Source organism: Bombus bifarius, unplaced genomic scaffold, assembly GCF_011952205.1.
Source record: "Bombus bifarius isolate JDL3187 unplaced genomic scaffold, Bbif_JDL3187 scf7180000008019, whole genome shotgun sequence".
Classification (NCBI taxonomy): domain Eukaryota; kingdom Metazoa; phylum Arthropoda; class Insecta; order Hymenoptera; family Apidae; genus Bombus; species Bombus bifarius.
The window spans coordinates 239383-266291 of NW_022884392.1; the positions used below are offsets into that span (position 1 = coordinate 239383).

The 26909-nt window shown below is 35.7% G+C and overlaps 1 protein-coding gene across 2 annotated transcripts in view; it reads left to right on the forward strand.

Moving 5' to 3' along the window:
* LOC117207080 overlaps positions 1-26577 on the forward strand; it is a 39660-nt gene extending 13083 nt beyond the window's left edge. For both annotated transcript variants that reach the window (XM_033446932.1, XM_033446933.1), the window contains 2 exons: positions 16211-16441; positions 24467-26577. In XM_033446932.1, coding sequence (XP_033302823.1) covers positions 16211-16441; positions 24467-26220 — 1985 coding nt within the window. In that variant the 3' untranslated portion in view covers positions 26221-26577. The remainder of the gene's footprint in view (positions 1-16210; positions 16442-24466) is intronic.
* Positions 26578-26909: the final 332 nt, after the last annotated feature.

Here is a 26909-nt window from a genome sequence, read left to right on the forward strand (position 1 = left end):
GGTAACAAGATAAAATGACAAAAGATAAAAATTAGATTTATGTTAGGCATAATTTTACCTATTCGCCGCTGTGGCGAGGCAATCGGCAACGAATACTAACGCATACATTGCCATGGACGCACAATTGTAGGCAGAAACTAAGGCCGAGTCGCGGTTACACGTGCTGAAACTTTTCTTTCGTAGATAATATCCAAACTACTTAAAATTCCCTTTACGATATCTCCAGCTTTTGCAAAGCCGAGGGAAAAATCGAGTAAATATGTATTCCACGATAACGCTACTGACGACTAACTCAGCTTTAATCTAGTCATCGGTTAATCGATCGGGAATTTTATCATCGATACTTTTGATTATATCAAATTCATTCACTAGAGCACATATTCTTCATTTCCAAATGCTATACCTATCGCCATCAAAAGGTTTTATATTTCTCTTCACTTTTAAAGCTTCCATTGTCTTTTGCATTAAAGTGCTTCACAAAATATACAGGGTGGTTGGTAACTGGTGGTACAAGCGGAAAGGGGGTGATTCTACGTGAAAAAAGAAGTCGAAAATATAGAATAAAAAATTTTTTTTTTTTTTAATTTTTCCATCGAGACAACGATCTACAGTGAGATCCGGTATAACGAGACGTGATAAAGTGCACGCGTACCGAGCGAAAATTCAAAGTCGATTTTCTCGAAAACAAAGCCTCGAACGAAAAATTTTTATTCTATATTTTCGACTTCTTTTTTCGCGTAGAATCATCCCCTTTCCGCTTGTACCAACAGTTACCAACCACCCTGTATAATTATTACAGTTTAATCACGCGGAATTATTACAGAAAGGAATACAGAGTTATATCTTATATACCTTATATATATTATAGTCGCCCTTTACATGTCATTTGAACCTTTCAGGTATCTCAGTACCCATTTTAAATTTTGCCAAAGTTCTTTGTTACTTGTATTCATATATCTGCTTTAAATATTTACTGCTGTACTTAAATCAAGTGGTGTGCATATCGTTATATATGTTAATAATAATATATGTACTAACAGAAGAGATATACTAACAGCTCTACTATCGTGCATATTAAATTTCTCCAAAGCTGTCTTTATGTAAGCACTTTGATCTAAAGTAATTTTCTTGTTACTGTTTACAACCTTTAAATAAAAGAAAAAATATAATGCCTTTCAAATCTGTCGTGCTAAATTTATTCACTAAATAACTTTTACGATTATTCATTGTTCCACTGTTGACTTTAGCAATCACAAAATCCTCTACGTAAAGTACTGCATATAATATTTCTAGATATATTTGCTTTATCAGTTAATGTAGATACAACGATCAATAGATGAATTTCGAAAATCTTTTTCTATAAAGCTTCTTCAAATATTTCAAACTAATACCTTATTGCCAGTTTTAGACCATAAAAGAAAAGATCGAGCACACACGAGATCATATTGTATATCTCTCTCGTCATATGAAATGGGAGGAAGCTGTTTAATCCTATCGCTCTTTCCCGGCTCAAATTCCTTTTCTATTTCACTTTTATTATCTTGAAATAAAGACTTATTGCCGGTATCCATTTCGATCGCAGGTTTATCAACTTTCCCTCACAATTTTACTTCAGAATTTACTTTTATGCTCGGTTTCAATATGTTTGATTTACCGCTGTCAGACTTACAACCCTTTAAGTAATTTGTTTCATCTACAATCGTGTTCCTAACTATAGTAAATTTTCCTAGTTTTATCGTGTACATAAACAGTAGAACTGACATTTTCTAAATATCTTACTCGAGGCTTCCTACCGCGCCACGATTCATATGCTGTTTTATCTTGTTTTAAAGCTTTAGTCGGAATCAATTTGATTAGAATTATAGCAGTAAGGATTGATTCTCCCCAAAACACTTTTCTCTAAACTAACACCGCTTATCATTGCGCTTGTCGTTAATCGGTTATTTCATAACTCCGTTATCGTTCTTATCATACGTTTCCAAACACTATTCAATGGAAAGATTCGTAGAACTGTCGAATGATAATTGATTCCTCTTTGTACACAATGGTTTTCCATCTCATGTGAAAATTATTCCTCCTCATTATTGTAATACAAATCGAAAACCTCTAAATTGAATCACCTTATGCAATAAAATCACGAAAACCTGAAACATCTGATTTATACGTAATTAAATTTTTATTATTAATGATTGAAGAAGTGATTCGACCACAAACACGAACAAACATGAAATTTTATCTATTGCTTTTTCAAACAGTAGTCCTGCTTGTTTACTATTTATACAAGCTTCGCATAAATTATCATTAGGTATAATTTTGTCAATATGGTTTATATCATCGATCATTTGCTTACTCTTCAATTGTAAAAATTTAGATTTTCCTACGTGCCCTAACGTTTTGATGCCATAAATCATAATTATTATTTATAGCATCATACGCTTGACAATTATTAGAATTTGCCTCTTTTTCTATTAGTTTCAAAATTAATAACTGTTACTGTTTCAACCATTCGCGATCTCGAAGAAGCGCGTCAACGAGAGTCGTAAATTCCAGTTACGATTCGAATAATCCACGCCATGAATAGATCGATCCCCTATTTCGTTTGGGATAATAGGGGTGGTTGAGTGAGTATAACGCTGTTTTTAACAGGTTACAATATTACCTATTTCCAACAATTCAATAACTTCAATATTTGATACAACTGTGAGGATGTCGACTGCCAAACTACTAGCGAGTACGGAATGAGACTCCTTTTGGCGTTGGCGATTAGACTTCTTTCGATTGACTGACTGTCTGCTGTCGTGTTATTACGGAGGAAAGCTCGGCATGGGTGGGTTTCAGGTACGAAGAAAGCGGATTCGCTGGTCACACTTTTCGTTAGGGAAGTGAGAGTAACGATCCGCGATGCCCATTTGTATGACCAACGTTAATGAATGAGAATAGATGGAGGAAGCCTTCTACCAACGTGGGTGTCACCACTCGTGGGTGACATCGTTCACGAGAAAACCCCGCTTTTACCGTTAGGTAACTACCTGCTTTCTCCGTAATTTGTAAGAGCGCACAATAAACCTAAGGATTATTCTAAGGATCATTCATAAAACAAAACACTTACAGGATTAGAGATTCCTTCAATTTAAAAGGACTACGTTAAAAGCATTAATTTCAAAGTGTTTACGTTTTATGGTGGGTCCTTGGGTTTATTGAGGGTCTGAATAATGGTACGTGGGCCTTTGGCGGCCAGACAACAAGGGATGGCCTGCGGACTGTCGCACACGACATAACAGTTACATTGTGTAACCCTAAACCTATTGACATTTCAGGTATACCTATTCCCATTATGACCGGCCAAATGATCGGTTTTTAAAACAACTTATATGTTTCTTAATATGGAACGAAGACAATAGCCAATTTGATAGTAAAAAAATATAGCTTGTTTTATTTAGAAATAACTGATATATATTTTATTCTTTTCCACCGCGTTCTTTACAAATTGTACGATTCTCAATTCCAAATTCCACATACATATTTCTTACATTTTAAACCATCTTCGAGATTTTGATTTTATAGTTTCGAATTTCTATTTTTTCGCCATTTCAATGGTCCTATCTACGTCGAATTTGGTACTATTATACAGGGTGGTTGGTAACTGGTGGTACAAGCGGAAAGGGGGTGATTCTACGCGAAAAAAGAAGTCGAAAATATAGAATAAAAAAAATTCTTTTTTTTAATTTTTCCGTTGAGACAACGATCTACAGTGAGATCCGTTACCAAACCGAATAAACCTTTCCTTTCACGATAACGTTATTTCTGCTTATAACGTTTGAGAAAAATGCCGGATCCTATTTTCTGTTCCATAGAATTGATTTTTTTTTATTTTAATTTCTGCTTTATAATTTGTCCAGCTGAACATTTGGTAAATTAAAAGTGATATGTCTACAATTTTTAACCTCATATACGCCGCGTGCTTACAGAAATGCAATAAATGCGTATAATTTTACAGTAGATAAATCGCATTTAGTTCCCAACACTCGAAACGCCTCTGCTTCTACTGTTTTAAAAAAATACTAATCGTTCAACCGGTCAAACGAGCAGTCGTGGTAGGTAAAACAGTCAACGTATTCTTCTCAGAAAACAAACAATAAGAAGAGAAGTGAACATTAAGAAATTCATTGTACGTATATTATAAGAGAAGTCGTAAAGTTAAATGGCGATACGATAATATTGTATGTAAGAAATTCTGAATGAAATTAAAAAAGAAAAAAATAAAGTAGGTTTAGTGTTAAGAGCTTACCTTTCGTCTTAGTTTTACCGCTTTTGCTTATCTCGTCTCCTTTCTCATTGACAATAATGGTCACTTCTGTGTGTTGCATTTTCTGTACAGATAATATGGAGTTTCCGGATTATAAAGAAAATCCTCGAGAACACCTTGAATACTCATGTTACTGGCACATGGATTTTTCTTTCCTTCGTTGCTGTTATAAAAACTTCCTTTTCCCGCTAGGAAAATTTGTCTCAACAAATTCAATTTCTTTGTTCAGATTCAAATTCTTGAAAATGAATCTTTCTTTATTGTTGAGACGATCCGATGGTGCAAAGTGCAAGAGAAAAGCAAGCTTGTTGTTGATATTAGATTGATAATCTCCAGTCGTGAAAACAAAGTCAGACGTGTTGTTATTGGTTGAGTTGTTTGAACTTTTTGAACGTTACGTTGAACGCTTCTTCTATTGTGGAAACAATTTCTTATTTTGTAATCTTTTCTCTCGCGTTGATGACGCTTTGTAATTGATGCATTCTTCTTGGATTTGCAGAACTGCTTTTGTTTTATACGATTGTTTTTAAATAACTAGAAAATAATCAAAATTATTTTCTGTAGAATTTTGTGTATCTGCATGCTCAGCTTGAACAAGCTTATACAACTGCTCTCGTTTCTTAATTTTACTTCAAGATCCAAAAGTTTTGTTTTAACGAAAGTCAAAGTTAAATTCTCGTCAAATAGAGTTGCTATTGCCACTATTATACCGTCATGTGAGTTATTACATCAAGATGTGACACTAGTCAACAATAAACGTGACGCTTCGTGTTTGTTCCAACTTGTCAAAAATTATTCAATGTTTCACCGGCGATGTATCACCGCTTAGTTTTAATCCCAACAATTTCCTTCGTAGAGCAGATTGAGAGTGGCAAAACTTTTTCTTTCCTGCATGATATCCAAACTATTGAAAATTCCCTTTGCAGTACTTGCAGCTTTTGCGAAGCCGGGGAAAGAATCGATCACTTTGATCACATCAATCTCATTCACTGAACCACATTTTTCATTTCCACGCGCTATACCTGTCACTATCAAGAGGTTTTATATCTCTCTCCACTTTGAAACCTTCCATTGTCACTTGTATTTCACAAAATATATAATTACAAAAATTATTACAAAAAGGAATACAAAGTTAGTAAACAATGCATTCTGGTCCCGTGACCTGTTAGTTAAAAGCAACAAACTAAATAATAATTATTTAATTTAGTTCACTCCTCGTCGAGGAACGCACGTCTGCGTGCCCAATTTTCTGCACAAATTAACTGTAACTGACCGAACGAACGAAGAAACGAAATGGCTGACCGCTCGTACTAGGTAAATAGTTGCTATTGTGTCCTCCACTCAGGTCTACTCAGGTCAAAATCCACGCATAACAGAACATTTAGAATACACAGGATTAAGTTCTTGCAATGATTCATCGCACACCCGCACACTCACACTCCTGACGGTAATCCAACATTCAGAATCAAAACAGCCTTTTCAACATTACGTTTCTGTGATTTTCAATTTATGAACTTGTTCGGTGTGGCTTCTGAACAACTCAATTACGAGAGGTACTCGATATATTACTATGTGGAAAGGTTCGATTTTAACACTTAGCCGACCGAATAGGGAGATTTCCCCTCTGTGAAGAACATCGTTGCGTGACCGAGCGGGGAGATCTCCCTTTTTAACTTTGTCAACGCCTCTTTTCTTTTTTTTTTTTTGTTGTTATTATCAGTTATTGTTTACCTGGAATTGTTAATTGCGCCACTTTTTCTGCTTTTATAAAGTACAGTGTATAATAAAATACACGAGTTTAGTGGTGTCAAAATTAATGAAGAAGTTACACTATCAGTTATTTCTAAATAAAATTATAATTGAACGATATCATACTGTAAAAAAATGTTAAAATGCATTATGAATTTTTAATTTCACGTTCAAGTCGTGTTATTTATCTTTAGCCGTCTTTAATGTTTTTAATTTTACCTATATTTTTTTATACTTTTAATTTGATGTTTTGTATAAACAATATGTGAAATCGTTAAACAAAATCATTACCACAAAATATAATTGGCCAGTTAAGTAATTTTTAGACTTCTTTGTTTTTTAAGTAGTAAACATTAGTCTTCGATACTTGGAAAAATGCGCGGTAGACAGCGTATAGATTGGCTTGTCCGAGCGCGGTGGACAGCGTATAGCACGCTGTGGCGTGCTCGGTTGGCTAAGTATTAATACGTTAGGGAATTAGGCGATCGAGTTCCATCTTTGCATAGAGCGACCAAAACACCATCGTAAAACTGTAAAATTGTCCTCCGTTGAACCGAAACGAAGGGAAAATGCGTCGTTTAACGACCAGATAGATTGTAAGTTGTAACGTTTTCATCAGCACGTAAATAGACTTAATCAAACGGTGATTGTGCGATAGCTGTTCGAGACGCAACGATATCTCTATAAATGTATTTCACGGAACAGCGAAATCGTATATAGGTACATACAGTATCGCAGAAAAGTCTTAGGTGATTTATAATAGCAATCTCATGAACTACATTTTTAGGAAATATTTTCATAGAATGTTGATAAAAATCTTTAATTATCGCCTTTGTGACATTACTCGTGTTTATAATTCTTCCTGATTTATATATTTTAAAAATAGTTTCACGGGTTTGTAGAAATTTTCTTAATTTGCCAGCTAAAAGACAAATTGTTGCATTGCATATAATATAACTAATTAGAATAAAGAAATTGCTAGGAAGAATGTCAAACGAATATTTTTATTTGGCAAATCTAAGACTTATGCACGGTACTAAACGTGCAAAATAACTAAGTTTAGAAATAGGTCGCGCTTCGTTTTGTACGTTGACACGTGAAGATATGTGCTTTGTTTTATTGTTTGTATAAATCTAGGTTGAGATTAGGTACGTTACTATTTCTTGTAGATGTATGTTAGAATCAGAAAATTAAAGCGCATTGCACGCGCCACAACAATGCGAATATACCATGACGAATACAGAGAAATTTGCTTCCCCGTTTCTTTCATCATTTTATTTTCTTTTTCTTTTTTAATCTAACGAAAAGATCAGTTTTATAACACAAATAAGCACAGCAGTAACTTTGTGACGAATTATTCTTTAAAGTTACTTCACTTCCTTAACTTTGCCTACTTTCACCACGGTAGATCGGATCGATCTTGATACAAATCGCAATTTAATTTTAAACGTTAATGCGCGACCAATACGCTGTAAAACCAATGAGTGGCGAGAATCATACACGTAAATCTTTTTAACTTAGCAATAAATGTCCGTGATTGATAGTGACCTTTTTCTTTTTTAATATGATTAATAATTGACGATAGGATGAAACTTAATCGATTTTATTGGGTCGCGAAATTCAAACGGCGTTTCATACATACCATTAATTTAATGTTTAATTACAACACCAAATTATATACTGATAGAAGAATGCAAAATAATAGAAATAAAAGAAATAGCATTAAAAAGAGCAGCAAGGTACGAAGAGAAAGCCCTAGAATCAAAAAAGGAATTAGTAAAGGAGTGTATGAAGGAAAGAGAGAGAGAGAGAGAGAGAGAGAGAGAGAAACAGAAGAGAGAGGGAGAAGGATAAGGGAATCCAAGTATGATATACATTACAGAAACGTAGCCAAAGAAAAATTACCAAAGTACTTAGAAGGGAGGATGAAGTGGAAGGACAGAAGAATACTGGCAAGATTCAGATGCGGAAACGAGACCAAAGCAAGGGAATACTGGAAAGAAGAGGGGAAAAAAGATGTAGACTATGCAGAAGGAAAGAAGAAGACCTAAGACATGTAATAGAAGAATGTGAAATAACGGGAGGACCAAAGGACATAGGAAAAACGCTAAACGAGACTGGAGAAGGTTTAGCAGAACTGAAAGCAATAATAGAGAAGAGAAGGGCAAACGACAAGAAGGAGGCACAGCAAGGAGGCTTTTAGAGGTAGAATAAGTAAGGTAGTGCAATAGAATAGAGTGGAAAAGAGGGGAGGTAGACATGTAAGAAGAGAAACAGACATAAGAGATGTAAAATCGAAAGTTCGTCTAAAGCCGAAAGACACGGACTAAGCAATAATAATAATAATAATAATAAATAATATAATGTTTAATTTTTATATTTTTGTGATATCTACAAAATGTGCTTTAGTGCACAAAATATTGAAGACATATTCATATAATATTAAGAAGAGATTAAATATGTATATTTATATATTCCGTTATGTAAACGTAAATATACATATTTATACAATTTTAAAAAACAAATATTTCTTCCGAGTTATTACGAGGAATATCTATTTTATATTAGGAACAAAATATTTTCTTCGAAGAAACCAGAAATATTTATTTTATATATTAAAAGTAAAATATTTTGCTTTTAAAACATTGAGAGAATTATATTTGTATCTTCAATTTTGTTAACAATATTATGTTTTATTTAAAAAAAATTAATTATTAAAAAAAACAAAAAGCTTCTATCGACTTTAGTTCATATATTCCCCGGTCATACAAAATTGCAATAAAAGCAAGTAACTCGATAATTGAAACTGTCCAAACACTTTTTAAAACACTTATAACATGTTTGTGTTGCTTATCAAGTGGTTCTTTGGACATTTTTCTCCTTGCTATCTGACGATTTCCCTGCTTCTTCACTTTCACTTGATTCGAGAATTTCAATTCCATCCTTGTTTTGAGGTAATTCGTTTTCATTTTCTTCACAGTTTGTGCCAGAGCACGCCTCACTTATACTTATTATTTTCTCAATATGTTATCTCCTCTTCTAGACATATTCTGATGCACATAGAAGGGCTATTATTTGTCAAAACAATGAAAGGTTGCATTTCACAATACCACTGATACCCAAAATTCTCTTCTAATGCTTGTCTCTTCCTAGGGGTTTCCTCTATAATATTTTTCTTTATAACGTAAATACGAAGGACGTTTTCTCAGCCACGTTAGATTTTTATGAATACCACTATTGAGGACAGTACACATAAGTAAACAAGAGTAGCTACAACTGATGATACTGAGAACAATAGTCAACGACCCATGGTATGTCAGAAACGAGGATATATGCAAAGACATAAAAATAACAATGGTCAAAGTCGAAATCGGTAGGTATGCAGAAAAATACAGGAGAAGAACGGCAATACATCAAAACCAGCTGGCTGCTGAAGCGAGAAAGACTTTCATGAAAAGAAGACTTAAAAAAAAAATAAACACCTCACTGACGTCACTAAAGAAAGAAAGTACATAAACTCGAAGATGGTATTTCGCTAGTGGTAGCCTTCCACATGTTATTTAGCAATTACGCTAGGAAAATTTACAGAATGTCTAGCTGGACAAATTGTAAAGTACAAAAAAAAAACAACGTTAGGTTTGAGATATTCGAAGTATCGCCGTTGCATTGTTTATGTCTACTTCTGATGTTCATTTTTTCGAAAAATTAACACTTTCGTCATATTCGTTTATATTTATTGAATTTATTAATGCTTTGATTAGCGAAGTCAATTTACTAGCATTAATGCTTAATTTACGATCGTGTCAAGTCGACGCGTATCCGTAGAGATAGCTATACCAATTATTATTTAATTCAAATTTAAAAATTTCGAAGAAAATGAATTGTGTATATATATATATTTGTCTCATTAAATGGATAAAAGTTAGTACAAGTGGTGGAAGAGAAATCTAAACGGTTTATGTAATTTTCCTCGTGAAATTCGAAATGTGTCAAAATAACGTGTGCCGTAAACCTAGCGATAAAATTTCCGGTTTATAATTATTAATATATTCGTAAACGACTTGTACAAAAATTTGAATATTTTCGTGAGTCATTATAATTACCTACGTGAGTAACTCCTACTAGAACTTATTTTTCTGTTTATTGCTCTGTTGTTCGTTTGCTGGGCTCAGGAACCGGCTGTATGACTAAAAATTTACTAGTATATTGTTGTTGTGAGTGACTAATAGTAGTAGAGGAGGAACAATAATAGGCTTCATGCAGTACCGATTACGAATTTAGTGTGTTCCAATGATCCTGGTATTTTGTGCGAAAGAATAAATCGAAAATATGCAATAAACTCTTTTCATGTTCCGCTTCGTTTTTGATAAACATCAACTTGAAAGTGTGTATGGATATGTGAATTTGGCTAATTACCAACTAAGTATGAATGAATAATCAGCAAGTATGCGCGAAAATAAGTCGAAAAAATAGAATAACTTCCTTTTCTTCTGAGACCTCGTTCTGAAGACAACTGAGATTGAATATTTTTAATTAAGAATTAAAAGGTAATTCCCATACGGCTTGATACGCGCGTACTTCCCAAATTTTCAAACTCGATTTCCCAAATTAACGAAAATATTCGAAAATATAAACAAACTTTATTCTATTCTATTCTATTATATTTTATTTTATACTTTAGACTTATTTTTCCAGGTAGAATCCCACTCTAGCTAATTCATTACTAACAATGATATAGCATGTACAGGGTGGTTGGTAACTGGTGGTACAAGCGGAAAGGGGGTGATTCTACGCGAAAAAAGAAGTCGAAAATATAGAATAAAAATTTTTCGTTTAAGGCTTTGTTTTCGAGAAAATCGATTTTGAATTTTCGCTCGGTACGCGTGCACTTTATCGCGTCTCGTTATACCGGATCTCACTGTAGATCGTTGTCTCGATGGAAAAATTAAAATAAAAAAAGTTTATTCTATATTTTCGACTTCTTTTTTCGCGTAGAATCACCCCCTTTCCGCTTGTACCACTAGTTACCAACCACCCTGTATATGACGGTATTAGATGCCAGGTAGTAAACAACCGCCGTCTATGCACAGATCAAATATTTTTTTACCACAACTGTTCAAACTCTTTTTAACATAAATTAAGATACGAATATAACCTAGAAGATGGTAAAAGTTGGAAGATTCGTGTTGGGTTTTCCCAAAGTTCGGGCGAAAGTAACCCACATAACTTTGATGATAAGAGAAAGAGAGAGATGAGTCAATGTGGAGGTTCTATTGTACAATAATTTACTAAGTAAATAACTGAGCAATTTTTAACATGTCCCAGCAGGAACTCTGAATCATTTTTGCCATGGGCTACCAGCTGTTCCGAAACTATTTGTAATCGTATTTACAATGTCGCAGCACCTGCGACAATAACGTTGTTAATTCCATTTGCGCTGTTGCAGCGACGGAGACAACAGAGTGCAGAAGGTTAATCATTTTCAAAACGAATAGATAAAATAAAAAGCAATAAATAAATAATTTGTAAAATTTAATTTGTTTTATTAGCAAGCTTATTACTGTTTTCTAAAGATACTTATTAATTTATGAATGTTTAATTCATGACTGGTGAAATTTTACTGGTAGTATTAGCTCAATCGTGCAGGAAGGTCTATGATTATTAACTGAGTTTTTAAAACAATTTTATGTTCAGTTGCGCTTAGTACGTAACGCTATCTTTTGATATGCGTCGTTGCATCATTCCTTATTTTTATTACAGGCTGATATTTTTCTAAATGATATTCTGATTGATTTTCTGCTCCTTTTATATGTATACATATTGTATTGTATATAATATTTATTATATATATACACATGTATTCACGGTGATTTATGCATTTTTTTCTGCCTATATGAAAACACAAACTTGTAATGTTAGATAACGAGTTCTCTTTTATTTATGGTAAAACGATGAAAGAATCGATTGTACATCTGCCATGTCTCCTTATAAACTTATAAGCGTTTCATTGCGATTTATCGCTAAATTGCAATGGTTACCACCTATGCAACACTTGCGATTTTTTCGAAATGTCGTAAAATGAGATATTTAGTATTTCATAACTTAATTAAGTGAGAATAAATAACAAAAAAAAAAAAAGACATATTATTTCTAATCTCTTCAAGAATCCTCGAAAGAAATTTGTTACTAGTACACCGTGTATATGATGACTCTTTCTGCAAATTATTTTCCATTTGACTATTTATACACTAACATACCACTTATGTTATTTGCGATATAAATTTTCTTATCTTAAACATATTTAGTAACCTGACTGTAACACGTGAACACTTCATATAATCTCTTAGTAACCACCAAGGCTGTTCAGCAAAATAAGGATTATAAAAAACCGAGGTTACTTAACAGGTCTTCCCGAGGAAGCAACGTTGAAGTACAATATCAAATCAGAGCATTTACCACTTAAATAAAGAAAAATATATAAATATGGGTGATATATATTTTTTTCTTTATTTAATTAATAAAAAAATAATATATATAACACGTGAACACTTCATATATTCTGTTAGCAATCATCAAGGTTGTTCAGGAAAATGAGGATAATAAAAAACCGCGGTTACTTAACAGGTCTTCCTGAGGAAGCAACGTTGAAGTACAATATCAAATCAGAGCATTTACCAATTAAATAAAGAAAAATATATAAATATGGGTGATATATATTTTTTTTCTTTATTTAATTAATAAAAAAAATAATATATATAACACGTGAACACTTCATATATTCTGTTAGCAATCATCAAGGCTGTTCAGGAAAATGAGGAAAATAAAAAACTGAAGTTATTTTTAACAAGTCTTCCTAAGGAAGCAATGATGAAGTACAATATCAAATCAGAGTATCTACCAATTAACATGTTGACGCCGGCGTGCGCCATCGGCGGCTCACACGTGTCTCTCCCGAGGAGCGGCGATGGGTCACACATGTATTTCACAAAACAGGTTTATATTATTTTATCCCAACATTATAAGCAGACATACGATAGTAAAAACATAACAATTCAATATTATAAAATTAACATAATTATTTCCTTTCTTCATGTAATCTTTTAAAACAAGTTAGGCAGAGTGCCTGTGGGGTTCGCTATTAATGAAAATGATAAATAATTTCTTCGCGAAATTTTAAAATTTTAATACTTTTAGTATCCCATTTTCTATGTACGTACCATGCATTTACGAGGCAAGACCCACATATTAATTCCATTACAATTTTTTTATACCATTTTATAGTTCCGCTCAAACAACTATAATAAGATGACATCTGATCGGATAGATCAAACCCCTTTTTAGCATCATTAAAAAAGGAAAAACAGTGTTTGGCTTCAATTTACTATTTTTCCTCTGAACAATACAATAACACATCTATGATTTTTGGAAGTAGCTAGCATACATACTGGCCTTTTGTCAGTCCATTTTACGTAACTTAACACTATTTTCGTCGTGCATGTTCTTTACGCGCGCCGTTGTTCTCCGACGAACATGCATGACTATTCTTTTCTTCTGTACGGAATTGAAAAATTTTTTGATTCTCGCTATAAACGTTTCTTATAGAAAAATGTTCACAGAATTGCGTGCGATGCTCAGAATTCGCGTCAGACCTCTACATTTTGAGAAAAATCGAAAAGAGTACAAAATTAGGGCCAAAGCTGGTCCCGCCAGCTTTACTTAACATTTATAGATATATGCAAATTGATATTGACAAACTATTGTATATCAATGTATTAGTTAAAGTCCACGGAATTTATTGAACCCAACAGGAATCGTATAGCTTTTGTAATTTTGCTGTAAATTGAGGTCAAAGTTGAAAAATTGCGGTCGTGTCGAATAGTCTAATTCGGGCGTCGCTCCACGGAGAAAACCGTGAATATCGGCGCCGGTGTCAACGTGTTAAATAAAGAAAAATATATAAATATGGGTTATCATCCATTGTGTGTATATATATATTTTCAATATGTATATTTTTTTAATATACAGGGTGGTTGGTAACTGGCGGTACAAGCGAAAAGGGGCTGATTCTACGCGAAAAAAGAAGTCGAAAATATAGAATAAAAAATTTTTTTTTTTTTAATTTTTCCATCAAGACAACAATCTACAGTGAGATCCGGTATAACGAGACGTGATAAAGTGCACGCGTACCGAGCGAAAATTCAAAGTCGATTTTCTCGAAAACAAAGCCTCGAACGAAAAATTTTTATTCTATATTTTCGACTTCTTTTTTCGCGTAGAATCACCCCCTTTCCGTTTGTACCACTAGTTACCTACCCTGTATATATATTTTTAATATATATTTTTAATTTTTCGTTTGAGGCTTTGTTTTCGAGAAAATCGACTTTGAATTTTCGCTCGGTACGCGTGCACTTTATCACGTCTCGTTATAACGGATCTCACTGTAGATTTAGAAAAAAATTTTTTAAAAATTTTTATTCTATATTTTCCGCTTCTTTTTTCGCGTAAAATCACCCCCTTTCCGCTTGTACCACCAGTTACCAACCACCCTGTATATTAAAATGCCGACTTTTCTCATTGGTTAGATTCAAACAAAAATTACATTCAGAATTTCTGAATAATGAACTCACTGTTTTTAATATCAATAATAAATACCGAAAATGTAAATACTTTTTGGAAAATTGCAGCAACAATGATACCATTTGATTATTACATCTAAGTAATTATTTTGTTAATGTTATATTTAGATAATGCCCAGTGCTAAGATGTAATACACGCTGTTTGCTACTTTCTTCCCTTGTTTATAACGTTCAAGGAATATATCTTTAGTTAAACCTCTGTATACTTTCTTACTCACTAAACAAATACGAAACATTCCCTAATGACCCTCTTTTACCGTCGTGTAACGGTATTGAGCAGTTCAAAGCCGGTTATGAGAGGGTGTATCTTACGACAGTAGTGGGAGTCGACCGGGATAGGACAACGCAGGTACCTGTTAGGGTTACTCATGACGCATCGTTTACCCCCGAAAACTGATTTCTATACTTTACAGTTTTAAGCGGCAGTATAAAAGGCCCTAGGGGTTGCACACTTAGTTCAGTACGTCTGAAGTGCTTACATGGTCTACGTGTAGTGCCACTAGTGTATACCAGAAGTTCTCCGATCGTTTCGACAGTTTTCCTATTTCGTCGCAGTTAGTGAGTTTGGTCTCTATCCACGTACACGAACGTTGGCTTCCGATTCGTTTTGTTTTGCTCTTCGTCGACCGAGATAAAACGCGAATCGACTTGTCCGTTGGCTGTTGACTAGTTATATCAATAACAAACATTACTTCGAATCGTGGAAGATATGTAAGTAAACACATAGTAATGTGGTAGTAAGAATATTTGTCACGTTCCGTAGCATATTTTGAAAGACTTCCTACGAGCGGTGAGATATGACACGAGCAGAATTTCGTGTGTACCACGTGGTGCGGCACGTGGTTCTATTACGTGACGGCAACGAAATATTGTAATCGTTTTACTCGAGTTTTTTTCGAATTTTTTAACGATAATTTTGTTGAAGATATTTTTAATGAAATTGTAACTTTTTCTACAAATTTCTTGACATTCTTCCGATACGATTTTAACATGTATATAATCTATTAGTTTACTATTGGATAGAAACGTAACTAAATTAAGGATATGGTATTCTTTCTAATAGATAGAAGTAGGAAGCTGATGAGAATTTCAACTTACCATATTAATAAACGTTGAAAACTAAATTTAGTTCCGGATAAATAATTTATCGTATATTATTTATCCGGATAAATAATATATCGAAAACAAGTAAAGACGAGTTTATACTGTTCATTTTGGTGAATCACAGCAGCTGAAACGACGTATGAAAGCGTCGTTTTTCGATGAATCAACATCGTGAATTCGGCTTTACTTGCTACATGACTAAACTGCCGGTCGTGTCTGAACCAGCTTAACCGGGCTACTATCGAACCAAGGAAGGTTTAAAGATTCGGTTTCACGACCTCCTCCGTCATGGTTTCTTATTACTCGGCAGAAGCATATCTGTTTTTCTCATAACTTCTACCCTTTTCTTTGTGTCCTACTCAGAACAAGTTTACAACGATGTAGAAATTAACAAGCAGTTTATTTATCGTTATAGATGGTACAGAATCGGAAAAAGTAAAGTTCGAAGATTCGAGGGACTTAACGAGCGGATCGACTGGAACGGCCGGCAGCAGCAGCAACAAACGCGCTAAGAACAAGAAGAGACGTGAAATGCAACAGGAGTTCACGCATTCGTGGATGGTGGGTGTGCTGAAGGGACACACCGGTCCAGTTCTGGATATGAATTTTTCCAGTAACGGCAGATTTCTCGCAAGCTGTGCCGAAGGTATGTACCGATACAGTTTAAGAAAATTTGTCCTACGAGAAGTCATTATCAGCATCTCTCTTATCGCTTTAGCGTTACATTTCTCTTACGCTCTAAAATGCCCTATATGGGAATTTATAGGGTAAGAGCAGAGACTAACCTTGCAATATAATTTATGAATTAATAATATTTTGGTATACTGGTTACATCACTAAGATTAAATAGGTCGCGTTGTTGGTTAGAAGATTTCGATTATTAAGTATTTCGATTATCTGGAAAAGTTGCACAACGTTAAGTGGAAATTTCTAGTGAAATTGAAAGGCCTCGAAGAGAGTTGCACGAGTCGTAAATCAAACGACGAGATTCATTTTGGAGATTTCTGACGATGAATGCTACGTTATTGGCGTGTGCAACAATTACCGCTATTGCGCGAGAAAAGCGATAAAAAAGTTATGTCTCTGATAAAGTCATCCGAAGGACAATCTTTCTTTTTTTCCACTTCTGTTTCTCTCCTCGACGTTTCTTTCAACTATTTCGATATACACGGCATACAACTCCGTTATAGCAGAACGATATTTTCTTTTTATTCAAGAAAATTGTTTATGTCTTCGTCGGTGACGCGGCGGACCTTTTTAATTTGCATGTGTCATCGTTACCTTGTTATTGTGCCAGTAACAATTGCCGATCTCTGTCTTTGCCTGTACCGTTTCTACAATTAAAACCTATGTACTTACATGTCTCTTGACGTTTTCTTCGACTCGATTCATGCGCAACGCGTGGCGTATAAACGTAACCGCGATAAAAATTATACCCACCTTCCTGAAATTGCGATATTAGATATACAAGATGTATTTTAATACGAGTCATAATCTTTGGAAGAAAAACACTTTCTTATGTGACAAATGACAGTATATCACTGCACCGCGGATGTTCGTACTTTTATAGAAAAATTAAATGCGCGCAAATTATCCAAAGTAGGTAAAACATACGGTATAATATTCAGAGAATTATTTAGGTTTTACATCGACTCATCAAAGTACTTGAATACCCTTGCCATTGAAAATTTTTGAAATTGAATTGAATTTTTTGAAATTTCATTATCAATTTCAAAACGTTAAAACATAATAATCAAACTAACTCGGTATTAAACTAATATTATTCATTTCTTACAAAGTATCCTGGCTTTGTTACCTATTTTTTAAATCTTACATCTTCGAATTTATCAGATTATTCCCTTTCTCGACTCTTTCGTATTAAAATACTTCTTTCTAGTCGCAAAGTCAACGAAACCGTGGATTTGCTGATATGATCATCATACATGGTAGGAAATCTTCCGTATAAAACTCGCAGAAAGGTTTTTTATCCGCTTACTTTTATTCGTATAAATTTGAATTTTCATAAATATTCGTAGTCTGCTTACTTATTATTATTAAATATTCGTGTTACTCGTTACTACAGCTTCTTCGTCTAGCTACACGAACACAGAAGTAGACGGGCAAAATGTAGGTCGTTTGAGTGAAATCAAGCTGTTCCGAGCAAACTCCTTGATTTCTTGATAGACATTATCCTGTCCCGATCGCTTTTTTCTTTTACACCTCACCAATCTGGATTTATATGTATTACCGTTTCTTTGTATTATACTTCCTTGTGTGCTCGGAAAGGAGGAATGGATGACTCTCAAGCGCTATGATTAAACGCTATTTGCCCTTTTTTCTTCTTCGTGAATCGATCCAATTATCTAAAGAAGGACGAACATAGAGAAAGTATGAAAACGATGGAAAAATCGCTCGCATCGAACGACTACTTTCACTATATCATCTTTGAAATCGGAACAGGATTAAACGCCCGTATTTCTCATTATCACCAACTGATACACGTATCATCGATATAATCGCCACTGGCTAATTGATATTCAATTTGTACAACCGTAAAGTATGTTAAAGTACTTATGTTAGATGGATTTCGTAACGCGCCATGTAAGGATTAAAATATTTAAACAGTTCGTTGTGTCGTATCCTTTCATGGTTTTACGCGATGACGATCGTGGGTGACCCGTTGACCATGAAAGATTTTCGTAAAGCGGCGTCCACTTCTCTTACCGGTGAGTTTCTCTTCTCTCGCTTCTCCCGCCGCGTTTAACCTCGAATCCAGAGACGGGGCACATCGTGCCACGTGTGTACGTGCATGCCCTCACGAGACATACCGAGAAACGTGAGTAACAAAAGGACTTCATGAAAAAGACGCCTTTTAACTGGAATGTCCACGACTCTAGTTGTAATACCTTTCGCCATCGTGTCGCTTAGAATTCTTCTTCTGCTCAGCTTATATCTTTCCTATGTATACTTTTAATTCTTCACTCTTGCTCCTTTTTTCTTTCTCTTTTTTTTTTTTTTTTTAAGTATTTCATATTTGTGATTTCTCTTCTAACACTGTGACTAGCTTCGAGAATAACTTTTACGACTCATGAAAAAATTTCGATACTTATCATAGAAACATTTTATGGATACATCGTGTGTGTATTATACAAAGCATTTTGAAATTTCGTTAGCATTGCGATGAGACGCGACTATTACGATTATATTAGTAAAATTACATTCATATGGTAGAAGAATTTTTATTCAGTGTTTACTTGTGATAAATATTTGACAGCTTTTATGGACATTTCGCGATTCAATAATCATATTAACCGTGTCTCGTTGCACTGGCAACGAAATTTTAAGAAGTTATTTAACGCTATTTTCGATCATTAAATCCTGAATGATTTTACGCATTTATCTCTAAACAAAAAATGATGCATACATAAAATTAGAAATATTTATATAACAATAAGACCCGGTCACGTTCGTTCGATTACTTCCAGCAAAATAATATGCTTAATTCCTCGCGAAATATTTGCCATTGTATTATCGTTGAAAAACATTCAGTAATTAATGTGAGTCATCAGTTACGGCCGCCTTAACCACGAAATCATGTACTGTGAATCATTCCCTCCTTCGCGCGAAACAGTAATCACCAATGATCGTGAAATACACCATGTAGCGCCGGTAGAAAGTCACGATTATTCTTTAAACATTCTTCCGTTTCCGATCGACGATTTGGGAAACAGTCTCGAAATACGAGTCGCGATCGAAAATAATCTCGGAAATGTCCGTGGGTTGGCACATAAATTTAGAAAACGGCTAGTGAACTTGCGCCGTTTCTCAAATCGTGTCTTTCATTGCACTATCATTACCTTGCTAACGCATTTGGATGAATTTCTTATCATTTCGGTATTCTTCGTATCGATGTCATTTCAAAGTTCTCCGAATCATTCGTAGCCTTTGATATATTACGTTTTCCGTTTTATTTCACCTGCGAAGCATTTACGTGATATTGGTATTATCATACAGAGTGTTCCACGCAAATGGGCTAACAATCAGCTCGATTTAAAGCTTAGAAGATTAACAAAAAAAGAAAAAAAAATGAAAAGAGAAACGAAGAAAAATAAAATGGTTTCGAATGACGTAAGATTTTAAGATCACGACTATTCTTAAATTGTGTTGCAGATTTGTTTTTATTTCCTATAAAAAATATTAACACATTTAGGTCAGAAATTGATCATATAGCTTAGAAAATCTTTAAATTTGCCGTATTAAATACAAGGAAACACGCGTTGCTTATTCTTCCGTATCTTTCTATTACTACAACTTCTGATAAATTGAAGTAAAAATATTTTTTTAAGTAACCATGTTCAGCATTATATTATACTAACTATAGCAGTGTTATAAAGAATCTTAAATTCAGCGAAGAAAAATGAAGTCGAGGCAAGGAAAATGATAATTTCAGGTTCCTTTATTTTCGAAATAAAACGATAGATAAGACACTTTGATTAAGTAAAATCATCAACATTCAAATAGCGATATCGATCGATCGATTATCCCGAATTTAATTCCACGAAGTGATATATAGAATTCGGGGCCACTGGCTGGTTGCTGCATTCGCTATCACCTTTCTGATGCGCGAACGTAACAAGCGTAGTTGTAACAACCTAATAATAGCGCGACGTGGGAAATTCTCTGGCCTTAAATCAAGCCCACACACCGAAGCAACAGACAGTTTATGATTACGCTACAGACTCGATGAAACGACTCGTCGTAAGTCGATAATTCGATGTGCGAGATTAGCGGATCGACGATCATCAAAATCACTGCTTCTGTTTCTTAAGCTTCTGATCCGCACACTTTCAATTATTTGCCGATATCGCGTCCCGCGCTTAAATTCGATGATTTTAAAAATCAAAATGCCGTATGGTGAGGTTTTGAAGGTTGAGGATTTATCGGCTGTTTCTATGATTTTTCATTTAAGTTAGAGACGAGTATAAATGAACGTAAATAAAGTAAACGAAAATGCGTTTTTAAAACGTTTTCTAAATGCTAATTTAAGTTAGTTTTACCTGGTAATTATTTCAGTAAATCAATCGACATATCAGCCTCTGAATTTTTTTATCAAATGTTGGGAAAATTACCTCGTAGCAGTTCTTCTTCTCTATCTCCCACCTTGGCCGCAGCTAGCATTCACACGGATACCGGGATTTGCTCGAATAATCAAACTATGCGAGGAGCAACGCGTGGCAGCCGATGATTTCATTAAATGACGCAACGGTACATATCGACGCCGGTCATTCCTGCGAACGGGGATACCGTTTTCCGTTATCCGAGTCACCGCTCAGATTTCCTCGTCTCTCCTTCGTCCTTCGTTCCATTTTTCGCTTGCCATCGCTCGAAAGCGCGGGGAATCTCTACTGATCGCGTCCATCTCTCTCTAGAAACTGGATTACTTGTTTATCGCTATTAAATTATTTCTATGCAATACTTATTCAACGTCTTCTTCGTAGAAATCACCGAGAAACCGATAAAATTATCACAAAGTTGAGGTAATCCTACTTTTCTCTTTGGCGTTCTTTCTTCGCCTTCTTTGGCCTTCTTTCTGAGACGTCACTGCTGACGTGGTATTATTTATATTGATTTCGTTCATAGGATGATTTTGAAGAAGGACGTATCAACGTTGTTGCGATCTATACATTTTTATTGGGTTAGTGGGGAAGCGATGTGGCCTTTATGTATGTAAAAATCAGTGAACATGCACGTGTGTCGTATTTAATCGACTATGTTACAGTGGCCCTGTAAACTATCTTTTTTTTTATTCGTTCAATGGTATTTTCAATCGATTGCTCAAGGGAACCAAGTAGTATTTGAACACTATTTTGTATCATTCTACATTTGTCGTATATATTATTGTATATGTGTTGTTTGAGAGATTTGTATACTTTGTATAAATCTACATGTAGTTTCCATTTCCCTTAATCACGTTTAGTAAATATAGGAAATTGTACAAAGATCCACGAAATACTAAGAACTTTTTTATATTTTGCTCAAACTTCTGATACTTTTTAACGCCCAAAAAATGCAATTGAGTAGAAAATTACCGAAAGTTCTGTTTCTCGTTTTGTTCTTTGATGATTCGTAAACTCGAGGTTCAACATGTCTGTGTTCTATTAGTAATCTTGAGAAATGTAGAAACACGGTAAAATATACCACGTGTAAATACCAGAACATGCCAAGAAATGTATAGGTGATACGAAAGTATGTAGTATTTATTATTAGATAGACGTAAAAATACTGAAATTGGAACTTCTAATATTTAAGGCATATAACAGTTAGGATTGGATTTAAAAGCAATCTTGTAATTTTGTAAAAAAGTACCAAAGAGATATATATTAAATATTTCGTTTTAAACCCAACTTTAATATAACATCATCTTATACATACATAATACAGCATGATTGACCAAACAAATAAACTTCATAGTTTCACAGCTGTTTCTGTCGAAATCGTAAGCCAATTTTCTGAAGTTCTCTGTCACATGACTCGCTCTAAATAAACATTTCCCCAAATTGTATGCAATCGTTTATAGTAGACACGCCGTCTCTTCAAGTCGGATACATTTTCTTTCAAATTCAATTAATCTAAAAAAAACCTTTCGATTTTTAAACAATTGCACACTCCGGATCCGTTGAAAGATTTCTTTTCCAGGCGCGTTCGTTAAAACGCAGCTATGAAGCGTTGTTCCTTCACATTCTTCTCTTTCTTCTTTTCTCGTTCGCCGTGGATATCATACGCAATTGACTTAAGTTTGACAATAAAATCATGGAAATTTTATAGAATCTTCCTGACTTCGTTTGTACCACGAATTTAGACGTGCACGGTATACGTATTCGGTATTCGTTCGAAAGAAAGGAACGGCATTTCTGCCCGTAAAAACGTAGAAAAGAAAGCGACCCTTTCCGTGACGCATTCGGCGAAAGTTGCGTATTGCTGAATAAACAAGAGGCGTTAAAACGGTTCACCTTTTATTGGCCGCCTGTTTTTTTGTGCTTCGGTCCGTAACGAGAGCGTAACGCCACTCGATTGTGCTTTTTATTTCCCGTGATTAACACGAACGAGGAACGTCCGAAGATTCTATCTGCTTAGCTGGCAACGGCTCGTAAACCAGTCGAATTTTTGCTAAGTTTTATATGGATCTTGTTTTAGAAGAAATTAAAGAACTGGCTTACATCGAATTGCTTTTTTCTCGAATATCGTTTAGGAGAACGAAGTTTCGACGAAAATGTCTAATTTTCAATTTCCTTTTCATTCATTTCTTATAAAAATGTTTGAAACATTCTTTTAACGAGTATTAACGTTGGTGCATATGAAATGTCATTTCACAGAAGTTTGAATTTGGCGGGTTATACCAACTACTTAGCCTATTTGTCAATTAACAGTCATGTTAAAGAAAAAATAATTTACCATAAATTAGATATCCATTTCTGTAATTTCTGTAAGTCGCGTATATTTAAGAAAATTGAAATGAATCTTTTTAGAATTTAATCATCTCAATTATCAATTAATTATCTCATGACTAATTTGTAATGTACATGTAACATGTACATTTGTGAGCTGACAGATTTTTCACTAGGCTATTTTGTGCATTAAGAGGAAGTGCACATTCCAAGAACTATTAAATTCTACGATTGATAATTCTTAGAAGTTACACGTTGAGTAAAATATCATGTGGAAATTACTTTGATCATATTTGTGTTTTAGAAGCTACACAACGATAAAGCTTTTATCTGAAAGAACATTTCATATGCAGCAACCTATTCAGCATCGATATTAAAGAAGAGAGCACTACCTTCGTTTTAAATTAAAAATTTAAAATCTGAAGATTCGCGTTACAAACGTTCGTCGACAAAGGTGCTTTATTGTAGTCAATATGTACAATCGCCGATGTGGACGCTTATACAATGATGCGTTTACGTCGTGTCTCCTTTATGAACAGACAAAAATCCATATATGTTATTTCATACGTCCGTGGCAAGCCTCCACTTTCATATTTTCTTCTTTCGAGAGAAATTAATCGCGCAGTACTCTCAACACGATCTTTCCATACAGCCGTGTTCGCTTCTCTATTTCGCGAAGTATTCGCGAACTATATTCGAATTTTGTACGATTTTGTAGATATCGGTGTTCAAGGCAGAAATATGACGGTCTCTAGTTCAAGAGCGATTGATGTGACCGCGAGTTTTGGATGTATTCTTGATCACATCGGCGGAAAGAAAATAAAACGAGAGAGGAAAAAGTATAAATATAAAGTTCTTTTTACTCTTGTCGTATCTAGTCAGAGGAGAAATTTACCATACTAAAAGACTATCCCATTTAATTAATTAAATTGGCAATAAAACTTGAAGTATCTTCCATTGCGAGAAAAACGACGGTCTAATATGAAATTTAATTTGAAAAGTTTATCAGTCATGAATATATTCTAAAGAATGTACAATTTATCGTAAGAAACATAATAAAAAAATCGCGTAGAGATATTTAGAAGCACTGAGGAGATGTTAGAAATAGGACAGAGATGCATGCGCGTGGTGTGTGGCAAATTCTTAACAGTATAATGTAGGAGATTTTTAAGTCTCGCTGCCGGACGATGAACTGACGCATATATGTTTTTGTATGTGACATAAAGATTGCGGCCTGGGGCCGGAAGAAGAGGTGCTGGATCCTGGGGAGACCGATCAATACAACAACTGTCAGGCGAATCATGAGACATCAGGTTCAACGAAGGGAAGCAACAGCAAGTCGCCTTCCTCAACTTCCGCGTTGGCGACAATTACCGCATCCGATGGCCCATCTGCAACCTCGGACGGAGCAAATTCGACGACGACATCGTCGTCAACGAAGGAAGACCGAGCCATCCTAAGTAGAAGGCAACGAAAAAATCGTACCAGAACTCCACGAGATCAACGTCGTGAGCTTCGGGACGACGAACACGAAGACGAGCAGTCCAGCCAACAGCAACAACGGCATCGTCGACACGTCCACTGTCGAGACTCGGAGACTTCCGAGATAAAGTCCACGGCGAGAAAAAATTCGTGTTCCAGAAGAATCCAGATTCAGAATGATCCTCACGACGAGGAAAACAAGAACAACAGCGAGCCCGGGACAAATGCAAATGGCAGCTTGAGGAAGTCTCGCGGTATTTTTCCGAGCACTCAGAGAAGGGAACTGCAGCATTTGAGTGACGCAGCTCTCGCTTCGTTGCTTCGCAGATACACGCTCACCGGGGAGCAGCTAGCTCACCTTGGCTATCCCGTGGAGTACAGTTATTTCCCTGGCTACGCGGTGATTATCAACCATTATCAGCACCCGATGGGTCACCGAGCTCGTGGCTATCATCATTTGGACGCGAACGCGCAGGAATTCGTACCTGGCGGCAGCAGTGCTATGTGGCCGGTGGAGAGCGAGGGAGACAGTGGACATTGCAGCGGAAGTTCGGTGGAGAATTCCGATCTAGAGCAAGAGAGTGCTTCGGATAGTGATAAAAGTTCAGACATCGGCGAGTCGTCGTCCTCTACCGATTCATCATCTTCGTCATTTTCTTCGTCCGACTGCAGTTACCAAGAGCAATCCAGAAGAGACCCGGCTCGGGATTTCTACGAACCGATCTTGGTCGTCGATGAAAGAAAATGTGCCAGATGTTACAGAGTGTTCTACGTGAACCAGAACAACGGTGAATACCTGTACCACGAACCATGCGTCTACCACTGGGGCAAGCTACGTAGCGGCCTCGTAGCAGGCACTCACTGTGATACATGGGAGTGTTGTCGAGGACGAGATAACGCCCAAGGCTGCACTATAGCTCGAATGCATGTGTGGACGGGATTGGCGCCGGGTTATAACGGCCCATTCGATGGCTACGTCCGTACCAGATTGGCGAGAACCGTGCCCACGGATGGCAATTATGGCGTTTATGCTTTGGACTGCGAGATGTGCTTTACGAGGCACGGTCTCGAACTAGCCAAGGTCACCGTGGTCGGCATCGACGGCAAGGTCGTTTACGACACTTTGGTGAAGCCGGACACCGAGGTGATCGATTACAATACCAGATTCAGCGGCATCACTGCAAAAGATCTGGCAAAAGCGACGAAAACACTCAGGGACGTTCAGAGAGACTTGACCAGTTTCGTCCACGCGGAGACCATACTCATAGGTCACGGGCTGGAGAACGATCTGCGTGCGCTCAGGTTACTCCACACGACGGTGATCGACACATGCGTCGCGTTTCCGCATTTCCTCGGTTATCCTTTTCGTAGCAGTCTAAAGACGTTAGCGAGGACGGTGCTACGTAGAGAAATTCAAGTAAAAGGGCACGATTCCGTGGAGGATGCTAGGATCGTGATGGATCTTATGTTAAGGAAGCTGCAGCACGACATCTCGTAGGATCATCAACGACCAAGAAAAAGGGAATTTGCCTAGAGAGCGAAAAAGGAGTGCAGTGAACGAACCGCCGGACTTCTTTTTCGCGAGATGCTCAAACAAACTGCGTGGTGAAAATCGAATTTCTTTTTCGTCGTCGAGCAATTTGAAATTCGGACGTTTGCTATTATGTAATCTCGCCGCGTAGGATTCCATGGAGAGATTAGAATGCGTAAACGTCGATGGTTCACGATCTTCGTCTTCTCAACTTAATAAGTTGAATCTGCTGTGAAAACGTTAATTGTGTCGGCCTGCGCGAGTAACTTCCGTCAGTGTTCAGTTCCAAGTGAAGTCTGTGATACGTAACAAAAAAAAAAAAAAGGAACTACATACATAATGCGGTCCCCGACTCGTTTAGGCAGTGTTCATCAAACCGGGGTCGCGTTTTTCGCTCGCACAGATGGATATATACATACACACGTATACACAATTCATACATTCAGTATCAAAAATAGATTATAGCCAACTTTTTGTACGATGCACATCGTTGCCGAGGAAAAAATTTGACTCGACTTTTTCTTCTTTTTTATACATGATATAGATTAATATAAAGTTTTCCTCTTAATGAATCTCTATTGCGGCCTCGATGAAAGATGTTAATTTCCTTTAGCCGATTTCTATTTTTCTGACAAATTTCTGCTTTTTTTAAGATC